Here is an 11,863-nt window from a genome sequence, read left to right as displayed (position 1 = left end):
GAAATCACCCCCCATAGGGGATGGCCACGCCGCAATCCCTTCTCCTCCATTCTCCTCCTGGGATCTTGGGCACGCACGCACATGCGCCCAGGGTGGGTTTTAGCCCACCGGGTCCGGGACGCAAACCGCGGTCGACTATGTGGGAGTCCAGCGACATAGCCATTATGCTAACTGCTGGTCCCTAGAATAATATTTATTGATGTGAACCATGCTAGAGTATAGGTAGCAATGCTGTATATTTCATTCATTATTTACTTAGAAATTACAAAACAGCTTTGTCTATAAAAATACTTTGGTATTTACATGGTGAAGTACAGATTGTTTAAAACTATTTACACTATTCTTTTTTTTAATTTTTAACCACGTTTTCCAAAATCAAGTAACACCAAATTATTTTGGAGCCCAGTTTCTCTTTGAGTTGTCTAATATTTACAAGTTGACACTTTTTTCTCCTTTTTTTTTTTTTTTTTTCTTTAGGTTTGGAAGTTAAGACTTTTTTGGTGTGAAATTTGCATTAGCAATAGGAAGAATGGTCACTTTAAGAATCTGTGTTTAGGTTGCAGCCTGAAATTACAAAGCAGTCAAAGAAATAATGTAGGCTAGAGTTAACTCACCTTTGTCACTATTCACATTTGCGACTAGAGACTTGTTTGTTATGGGTACTGTACTGTGCACTTTAGGATGCTTAACAGCATCTGTGACCTCTGCCTATTAGATGCCATGCCCATGATGACAACCAAAGATGTGCTCTGGGGTAGAGGAGGAAAATCCCCCCATCCCTATTGATAGCCACTGATCATAAAAAACTCCCTACTGTAAAATTTATGATTAAAACAGACCATTCAAAGACTCCAGTTTTTATTAGATATTTAAAACATTTTTTCCCCTTTTAAAGTTGATGTATCTCTTCCATGAGAGACAGAAAAAGAGAGGCACCCCAGTGGGGTCCCCATGCCACTATCCACCCCAACCTCAGTCATCCATGATCAGGGGTCTGAGCACTCATGCCCAGCGTGTACAGGAGACCCCAGGATGTGAACCCATGACCTTCCCATGTCAGTTTAGCTTTGTCACCACTGTGCCATTGTCTGACCCCTAAAACATTTTTTTCTGCTATAGATGTGTGTCCTTGCTGGAGAGAGAGGGAGGGAAAGTAAGTAAATAAGTGAGAAATCACCTCCTGAGGGGATGGCTACACTGCAATCCTTTTTCTAGTCGGCTGTTGGGATTTGGGGCGTGTACACAGATCCAGCACAAATTTTTTTAAAAATAATTATTTAATTTTATTTATTCATTTATTTTCATTTCAGACAGACAGACACACACACACACACACACACACAGGGAAAGTGAGAAAGTAAGCCATCAGGTCCAGGAGTCAAACCCTGGTTGGTCATGTGGGAGTGTCCAGGACTTTAACCACCACGCCACCTGCTGGTTCCCAGCACAATTATTTTTTAAGTCACTAGGTCCAGAACTTGAACTGCAGAATTATCCATGTGGGACCAGTGCCTTAACCTCCATGCCATCTGTTGACCCTATTTGTGTATCTTGATGTGTTTCTACTTTCATCCCAGGAAAAATTTTGTTGAGGATTATTTATTTAATTTTATTACTTTTTTTTTTTTTGAGAGGTTTTTGCTATAGGGTGCATGCGCTCGCCAGACAGACAGAGAGAGACAGAGAGACAGAAAGCGAGAAATCACCCCCCAGGGGGGATGGCCACGCCGCAATCCCTTCTCCTCCAGTCTCCTCTCAGGATCTTAGGCACGCATGCACACGCGCCCGGCGTGAGTTTAAGCCACCTGGTCCGGGACTCGAACCGCAGTTGACTACATGTGAGTCCAGCGACATAGCCATTATGCTAACTGCTGGTCCCTTACTATTATTATTTTAAAATTTGACATAGGGCGTGTGCACTCACCAGAGAGACAGAGAGAGAAAGAAGGGAAAGTGAGAAGGCAAGCTGCCAGGTTCAGGACTTGAACCATGGTCAGCCATGTGGGAGTCCAATGCCTTAACTTTCATGCCACTTGTCAGCCCCCATCTCAGAAAAAATGAAATAATTTTCTCTACAAAGTTCTAGATAACAGGGTCTATGAGGTATTTTGTTTTCATAAATATCTATGATTTTTCAGTCAGGTTATTAAAATGTTATTTAAATTCCTAGAATCTTAGAACAATAATTATTTTTCTTGAATAATTAATGAAATATTAAGAAAAAAATCTTCCAGTTTGCAGCCAAGCAATATTTCATCAGAAATGTTTGTTCACTTCAGATAATGAGTTTAACAACCTTCACTTTAAGTACTCATATGTGTTCCTAACCATGAATCTCGATCACTTGCACAGTGCAAATCAGCCATTTCTTTGAGGCATAGCTACTGCATATCTAGCACCATACCAAACTCTACTTAGAAAGATGAATCCAGTAATTGAACTTCCAAGAAGACTGGTAAATGTGGTAAATGTTTCTATAATGCAGAATAAAAGGATGTAAAATAGACATTGCTTTAGTAAAAGAGACTTAGGAAGGGCTGGCAGGTGGTGAACAGGCTGGACTCCCACATGGTCGACCTTGGTTCAAGCCCTGAACCTAGTAGCTTGCTTTCTCACTCTGTCTCTCTAGTTAAATCTATCTATCTATCTAAAAAAAAGAGAGAGACTTAGGAACACAGTGCTAAAAAAACAGTTAATTTTATAGGGTGGGATCGGGGGATGTTAGGAAAGAGTTATTGTACAAAGCAGGTTGGCATTGAAGCTAGTACTTGAAGGCAAGGAGGAGGAAAAGGAAGGTGCCTTTAGCGGGAGTGAGTGTGGGCAGAATCCTCCCCGGCTTGCTGTATGCCAGGCACAGTGCTAAGCACTTATGATCATGAGCTGATTAAATCCTCAGAGCAGCTTCTCACAAGAAGTAGGTTTATCACCATTTATTTTATGTTTTAAAAGAATTCATTAAATTTAATTTAATTCGACCAGAGAGAGACAGAGAGGGGGAAAGTGAGAAAGCAAGCCACCAAGTCTAGGACTCAAACCATGGTCGGCCGAGTGAGTGTCCAACACCTCAACCACCATGCCACCTGCAGGCTCCTTATTATTTTTTAATTTGACCAGAGGTAAAGTGACAGAGGAGGCTGCCAGGTCTGGGACTTAAACTGCAATCAGCCATGGGGAGTCCAGCGCCTTAACCACTGTGCCACCTGCTGGCCTTGGTTTTATCACCATTTATACACAAGAAAATTAAGGCTGGGAAACAAAGTAATTTACCCAGGACTCATATAAGAAAAGCATTACCCACGTCTAGTAACTGGTATCAGACCTCTAATGTGGATAGATCACTCATGGGCAGAGTTGGAAGGAAAGGAGTGGCTGGAACATTATCTCAGGGCCACGTTGTAAAGGGTCCTTTCTGCTTTATTCAGGAATATGTACTTTATCCTCTAGGTATGTGGGAGGTACCGGAGATACAAGGTTGCAGCCATGCGCACAGAGGGTCATAGAATTCTAGAGCTAGTGGGAACCTTTAAAGATCATGAGGTCCGATAACCTACTAGGGAAATTGAAGTTTAGAGAGCAAAATGAGGTGCCTAATTAGGCTACACAGCTGTGAATTTCCATACTGCTTTTATGAACTAAAAATAAATAAATAAAATACAGAGAGAGGCTTACAGTAGTAGAATTTAAAATGGTAATGGGAGCATCGAAGAGAGATTTTTTGCTATAGGGTGCATGCACGAGACAGAGACAAAGTAAGAAATCATCCACACACCTCCCCCCTCCCCGGGGGGGGGATGGTTGCCCCTGCAACCCCTTCTCCTCCATTCTCCTCTGGAGATCTTGGGCACTCATGCACACGCACCTGGTATGTTTCATTCTGCTGGGTCTTGGACTCAAACCTCTGTCAGCCATGTGGGAGTCCAGTGATAGAACCATTTGCCACCTGCTGGTCCCTCAGACTATCTACTAAACTAGTGTATTTTTTGTTGTTTTATGAAGTTTCTAAGCCCAGGACCCTTTTACTTTTTTTTTTTTTTTGGAGAGATTTTCGCTATAGGGCGCGTGCGCTCGCCAGGCAGACAGAGAGAGACAGAGACAGAAAGCGAGAAATCACTCCCCAGGGGGGATGGCCACGCCGCAATCCCTTCTCCTCCATTCTCCTCTCGGAATCTTGGGCACGCACACACATGCGCCCGGCGTGAGTTTTAAGCCACTGGGTCCGGGAAGCGAACCACGGTTGACTACGTGGGAGTCCAGCGACACAGCCATTACACTAACTGCTGGTTCCCAGGACCCTTTTACTTTTTGTTTTATGTTTAGGTTTTTGCCATAGGGCATGTTCACGCTCACCAAAGAGAGACACAAGAAAGTGAGAAATCAACCCCTCAGGTGGGATTGCCACCCCACAATCCTTTTCTCCCCCATTCTCCTCTTAGGACCTTGGACATGCGCCTGACGTGATCTCATGCCACCAGGTTCAGGACTTAAACTGTGGCTGGCTCTGTGGGACTTCAGCCCCTTAACCACCATGCCATCTGCTTGCTCCCACCCTTTTATGTTTTTGAATTACTGAATTTTTAATTACCGTGTGTTGACATTTACTATGTTGAAATTAAAGCTTTAATTTAACATTTTATTTATTAACATATTTTTTGAAACAAAAACACTAAAAAAATGGTAGTACTTAACTTTTTGCAGATCTTGGTAACATCTGGTTTAATAGATTCTCATGACTAATTAATACTATAATTCATTATAAGGGTATTTTTAGGTTTTGCTATAGAGCATGCGTGTTTTTCAGGGAGAGGGAGAAAGTGAGAAATCACCCTTTAGTAGGGATAATCATACCATAATCCCTTTCCCTCCAGTATCCTTTTGGGATTTTGAGCATACATGCACACCTACCTGGTGTGTTTTTCAAGCCATCAGGTCTGGGACTGGAAACACTCAGTATGTCATGTGGGAATCAAGCCTTACCCACCATACCACTGGCTGGCCTTAAGAAATTCATACTGTATTTCCTTTTTTTCATAAACCTTTTTTTTTTTTTTTAAAGAATTTTGTATTTAATTTTTAAATTAAAAAAATTTTGCATTATTCTTCTTCAATTTGACCAGAGAGAGACAGCAAGAGAGGTAAGGAGGGTGAGAAAACAAGCCACCAGGTTCAGGACTCAAACCACAGCTGGCCACGTGGGAGTCCAGCACCTCAACCACCATACCTTCTTGGCCCCTTTCATGAACATGAAAATTTTTTGGTTTGTTTTTAAAGAATTATTTATTATTATTGTTATTTTTCCACATGAATTCACCAGAGAGACATAGAAAGGGAGGAAAAGTGAGAAGGCAAGCCATCAGGTCTGGAACTCAAACCACAATCGGCTCTGTGGAAAGTCCAGCCCCTCAGCCACCATGCTGGCACCCTGCTGGCCTCTTCACAAACTTTTTTAAAAGTTTATTTTATTCAGCAGAGAGAGTGCATGCAGGAGAAGGAGAGGGTGAGGGAGAAATGGGGCACCCTCTTACTCCAACCGAGCCCCCATTTGTCACGGTCTTGGCCTCCACTAAAGGCATGTTTTCAGGCCCATTTGGGATCTGATCCTGCAGTTGGCCATGTGCCTTCCTGTGTTGCAGTTCAGTACCCTGCCTCTTGTGCCACTGAGGCTGGGCTTCCATGGACTTTTCTAAATCCCCCCTTATGTAGTTGCAATAGAGAAGGCCTCTAGACCCCTAAAAGAATCTGGGGTACCCCACATGTCCTCAAACCACATTTAAAGAAATTCTGTGCTAAAAAGATAGAATTTGGACTTATAAAAAATATTGGGTTGTCAGAAAAGTCATGGTGTATTTTTCTGTTTCTTTCTGAGGTTTTTGCTATAGGGTGCGTGTGCTTGCAGGAGAGACAGAGAGACAAAGTGAGAAGTCCCATTCCACCCCATACCCACCCCTGACCCTGGTGGTTACTCATTATTTACATTTTACTGATGTGGAAACTGAGGTTTATCAAGATAATGATTTGTTCAAGGATATAGGCTGTGTATCCGAGCCAAGATTTTAATCTAGACCTCTAAATCCAAAACACACATATTCACTATTCTATTTAACAATAAATTTTAGTCACATTTTTTAAAAATTTATTATTTTTGGAGGGAGAGGTTTTCGCTGTAGGGTGTGTGCACTCACCAGAAAGACAGAGACAGACAGAAAGTGAGAAATAACCCCCAGGGGGGATGGCCACGCCGCAATCCCTTCTCCTCCATTCTCCTCTTGGGATTTTGGGCACACACGCACATGTGCCCGGCGTGAGTTTAAGCCACCGGGAACGGGACTCGAACTGCAGTTGACTACATGGGAGTCCAGCGACATAGCCATTACACAACTGCTGGTCCCATTAGTCACTGTTATTCATTTCATTTGAAAAAAAACATACAAAAGAAACTTGTTCAGAGGATTCATAGAATTGCAGCACTTGCTTTAGGTGGCCTGTGGTGGTAAAAAAATGTTACTTTTGCTCTATATTCCCAGGCTAGTGTTTACTGTAGTCTGTTTCTGAAGGGAGAGTATGAAGTAGATGTGAAGAATATCTGGCTTCCAGATACCCCAGTCCTACAGTTCAAAGCTGTTAATTATTGCCAGTTGTTAATTATAGGATGTTCTATATGCTGCTCATTTTCTGCTTGTCTTTCTCTCTCTCTCACACACACTGTATATATATAAATAAATACATCTGTATGTTTTTATGTTGTTTTCTTTTTTTTTCCCCTGGCCCTTCTGCAGCAGCGATTCCAGCAGTAGTTCAAGTGATGACTCTCCAGCCCGATCAGTTCAGTCTGCGGCAGTCCCAGCACCCACCTCCCAGTTGCTTTCATCTCTGGAGAAAGATGAGCCCCGTAAAAGTTTTGGGATCAAGGTTCAGAATCTTCCAGTACGCTCTACAGGTAAAATTTTGTATGACTACACTTTTCTCTCTAATACTGTTAAGGAATGATACAGAAGATAGACAGGGCAACTTGGATTTTATAGTTTGTAATGAAGTAGTTTTTCCTTTTGTAGTTCATTAACATTTAATATCTTATTTAAAAAGCAAATAATTATTACAACTTTGTGTAGTTTAATTTTTGGTTTGTTACCCTTGTGTACACATAGATTGTATATAGATGATATTTTATACATATTGTATACATGTACACATATTCATATTCTTTATGTATTATAGGCATTTATACATATATAAAGATTATTTGATAGATGATATATAAAGAAACCGTGATTGTTTTTGAATAAATATGTTTCTGAATTAATTATTTGGGTATTGGGAAATTTGGTATCATAAAATTTTAGAAGTACAAGTGGTATTTTCAGTTTTTTAAAAAGAATTATTTATTTAATTTATATTTATTTATTTAATGAGAGAAAGGCAGGGTGGAGGGGAATGAGAAAGCAAACCGCCAGGGTGATTTCTTGAACCGTGGTTGGCCATGTGGGAGTCCAGCACCTTAACCACTGTACCACCTACTGGCTCACTATTTTCAGTTTTATTTTGGTTTGGTGTTCTATGTTACATAAAGTAACTTCAGGCATAAAATTATGTTAGGAAACCCATTTCAAAATATTAATATTTTTGTTGAGGAATGCCATGAATAATGGGAAAGGCTGGTTAAAAGCTGTTCTGTAGTTCTTTACTCTCGATATTTTTCATTGTCATTAACTGGTGTGGGGCACACATGCCTGGATGTTTTTCAAGACACTGAATATGAGATTTGAACCATGCAGTTGGCCATGTGGGATCTAACTGTCTTAACTGCTGTGCCACCTGCTCGCCCAAGAGCTTATATTTTTTTGTAAGCTGTGTCTACGTGGGAGAGAGAAAGTGAGTGTGTACACTCTCACACAAGCACTTCCCCCCAGTGGGCGTGGTAGTACCACAATGCTCTCTCCATTTCTGTGTCCTGTCAGGATCCTGAGCATGTGAACATGTACCCTACACGTTATTCAGGCTGACAGGACCAGTATTTAAACCCCCATCAGCCATGTGGGATCCAGCTTCCCTTGCGCAGTATCTAACTACTGTGTGACAGGGCTGGCCCTTTTGAGAGTTACTTTATTTGAAAAAAACTGTTTTAATGCTAACAAAGCATAGGTCAAAAATTATGTTAAAGATTTTATATGAATAATTTGCTTATTGAGTTGTAATTAAGTCAGGAAAAGAAATAACTTGTTTTTGTTTGCTGATTTAGATACAAGCCTTAAAGATGGCCTTTTCCATGAATTTAAGAAATTTGGAAAGGTGACCTCAGTGCAGATACATGGAGCTTCAGAAGAGAGGTATGGGCTGGTATTTTTCCGGCAGCAAGAGGACCAAGAAAAAGCATTGACTGCATCAAAAGGAAAGCTTTTCTTTGGCATGCAGATCGAAGTAACAGCGTGGATAGGGCCAGGTAAGAGACAAGGAGGCTGTCTCTATTACGTGCTAGCTAAGCTGTTTGTATTCCAGTTCCTGAGAAGGCAGCAGCCTCAGCAGCAGCCTCAGTGGACACTACTTTAGCTTAATTTGTTGGCATACCTCCAGTGTTCCTTGGTTTATGGCATGGTTATACTGGTTCACAGCTTAATAAAAAATATTGTTTTGGTCAGGGAGGTAAAAATTTTTTTACAATGGAGAAATGCTGGCTTTTTGTTTTGATTTTTGGTTCTTTTAGTTTGCTACCAGGCACGAGATTGCTGGAGAGAGACAGAGAGGCAGAATGAGAAGTCACCTCAACTATGATCAATCCGTCACGCCTCCTGGCTGGCCCAGAAATGCCGATCTTTTGAGTCTGAAAGGCAGACCTTTAGACTCTGGTTGAGTTCAGCCTTACCAAAAGGATTGAGTTTATATTCTCCTAGGAGATAGTTCCTAGGAGACTGACAATAGAATTATCCTGAGTTAGAAGCAAAGTGTAGTACTTGTTAATATCAGTTTGAGGGACTAGTTTGACAAGTTTTATTTCCATTATACCCAGCACTGATTTGATCTGTAGCTTGCAATATCCTGGAAAGATATCGATGGAGAAGCTGGGCTGTCTTTAGATGCAGTCTGTTGAGAATTTCAGGGGCACGTGTGATCATCTTGAACCTGCCTGAAAGGCCTGTTGTATGCAGGGCGTCTCCGGCACAGCAGGTCAGTGTTGTCCGGTGCCAGAGCCATCTCTGTGCTTGTTTAAAACGCACACTCCTGGCACCTACCCTAAGCTTGCTTACTGGTTTAGAATTTGTACACTCATGTTGGGGAACCCCCTGCTTTAAGGCTACCCATGAGTAAATTTGAAAAGAAATAAATAGGACTATTAAAATTCTGCTGTTGCCTTCTGAAGCTAAGACAGCTGAACTTTAAGACTGAGATTTTGAGTAGATTTATTGGGTAAACTTGGCCCAATTTTAGGGCAAACATGAATATTCATAGACTATTCGCTGTACTTGACAAGAAAAATATGACTTCTTTGATAAATGTCATTCATATATTAAAACAGGCTTGGAATTGTTAGCATCAATAATAAAATGTGCTTAATTTTATGATAACACAGGAATTCAAAGGAGTTATAGGATATGCCTTCGTGTTCTTTCCTCTATTAAATTAAAGTAATGCTCTAAAGTATACCGAGTTAAGAGCAGCTCATTTCTATTTAATACATTTGAGCAAGTCAAAACTGCTTGAGGAAAATATATGTATGTGTAAATACATGTATACATGTATGTACACACACGCGCACACACACATTTTTTAAAAAGTTTACCAGAGGGTGTGGGCACTCTCCAGAGAGAGACAGAGGGACAAAGGAAGAAGGAGAAAGCACCCTGTGGGGCTTGGTCATGCCACAGTCCCTTCTCATCCATTTCTCGCTTTTAGGATTTTAGGTACGCACATATGTACTTGGGATGTTTTTGAAGCCGACTGTGTGGTTGACCTTATGGGATCCAGCTCCCTTAACCCCCAGGCCACAGGCTGGAGATACTTACTTATTTATTTATCTCCCTCTCTCCCTCTCTCCCTCTCTCCCTCCCATGAGCAATATAAGAGAGACAGGCACCCATAATGGGGTCTTCGCAGGATCTACTAACCCCTAGCCTCAGCCAGACGAGATCATGGGTGCCTGGCATTTATAGGGAGGCCACGGGCCATGAGCCTGGGACCTTCCCTTGTGGATCCAGTTGTGTTATACTCCTGTGCCATCATCTGGCTCTAGGAGTAATATTTAGAATGTCATGTGGTTTTACCAATATTTTGAGAATGAGTTGTAATTTTTAAGTAATAAGGATCTAATCCACAGGCATTCAATAGGTGATTGTCTGATCTCCCATCGGTAGAGCTAGCTTGAGATTTTTTACTGTAATAAAAGCATTTTACATAAATATTTAGTACCCAGGAAACATAGCCATGTGCTGTGTAATGGCATGGCAGGCTGTGGGTGTGACAGCGTTCTGGTAGGGTGAGAATAGGCTGTACCACATAGCTGAAGTGTACAGGGTCTGCACCACTCTGTGGTGTGGGCACAGCTGTGAAACTGCTTAACATTACCCAGAACACATCTCCACCGTACATGAGGTATGCCCGTCGCTGGGGTTTAACCGCTTGCTCTTGAAGGTTTTGAGTATGGTTGTCTCAAACTAAAGGTACTTTTTCCAAATGGGACAGCATTAAATAGAGCTTTATGAGGAATTTGAAAGTAGTGGAATCTGAGTTTGCAAACCTGTTTGGAATTATGCTATTAGACAGTTAAGTCATAAATGTATTGAAATGCATTGAGCTTATTGCTTCTGTTAGAACCTTTCAAAAAGATTCAGATCCTAGATAGACCCCTGGTGGTGACTGTGATTGTACTTCATAATTCCTGTACCCAAAATTGAGTCCTCAAGTCATGAACTTTCAGGATAGAGAGGTTTCCCCGAAGATGTGTAAGCAGACTGTATGAGGAACGCATGCTTTCCCTGTGGCAAACTGAATTTCTGAATTTGAACATTGACCAAGTTACTTGGTGAAAATGAAGCCATTACAGATTTTCATAGTGGCAAATTACACTTTATTCTGCTGATTTGGCCTTTGGAGTGTAGACCTTAGGATGTAGCTGAATTACTATTTTTTTGAGTGAGGGGTAATATTCCTAAATGCCTGCCTCATATTAGTGAGGTCATTTCAAGAAGACTGAGTTTATCTTAAAATGAATTCTACTCCTGTGAGATCTGTTGAAAATGTAGATACGGGTATTATGAGCCTGGGTAGTTTGGGGTCCACCTGACTCTAAGTACATATTCTTTGGTGGAGCTGGTAAGGTTAGACTGAGCTACTGTTAGAGCTGTCAAATTGGAATCAGAAGTGGGATGGTTGGATTCACTCTGAAGTTGAGTTTTTAGTGAGGCCGAAGAATCCAGGAGTTCTTTGTAAAACAAGAAACTTTTTTAGGGTCATATTTTCCCTTCTGATATCATTGAAGTTGATGTTGCTTTGATTTATTCATAAAGTCCTTAACTATGTGACTCTGAAGATAATGGTTGGGCAAGTAATTTTCTTTTTGACCTGGTTAGCTAACATTGGATTTTCAATTTCACTTATTTTAAAATTGGACAGGATTGTAATCATGAAAACTGTATACACCTGCCCACATTCTCTAAAAGATACTTCATATGCAGATGATAAAAGACCAAACCAATGGCTACACTATAGGTCTGCTTCGTATTTGTACTTGTTCTGTTTCTGTCCACGTCATGGCCAATGAAATTCTAGCAACATGCTTCAATCCTGTTATCTTTTGATACTTATGAAAAAAATGTATTAAGCTTTACTATACAGTATTGTGCTTTTCAAAGCCATAACTCTTTTTTTTTTTTTTTTT

The 11,863-nt window shown here is 40.9% G+C and overlaps 1 protein-coding gene across 1 annotated transcript in view; it reads left to right on the top strand.

Annotated features, from left to right (window-relative positions):
* Window positions 1-11,863, top strand: part of SPEN (spen family transcriptional repressor) — a gene marked incomplete at its 5' end in the record, with an annotated part of 95,329 nt that overhangs the window by 51,612 nt on the left and 31,854 nt on the right. The window contains 2 exon segments of the mRNA XM_014586557.2: window positions 6,774-6,934; window positions 8,234-8,434. Coding sequence (XP_014442043.1) covers window positions 6,774-6,934; window positions 8,234-8,434 — 362 coding nt within the window.

Source organism: Tupaia chinensis, unplaced genomic scaffold, assembly GCF_000334495.1.
Source record: "Tupaia chinensis unplaced genomic scaffold, TupChi_1.0 Scaffold000146_1, whole genome shotgun sequence".
Classification (NCBI taxonomy): domain Eukaryota; kingdom Metazoa; phylum Chordata; class Mammalia; order Scandentia; family Tupaiidae; genus Tupaia; species Tupaia belangeri.
The sequence above is the reverse complement of the archived record's forward strand: the minus strand, read 5'-3'. Positions and strand labels throughout refer to the sequence as shown.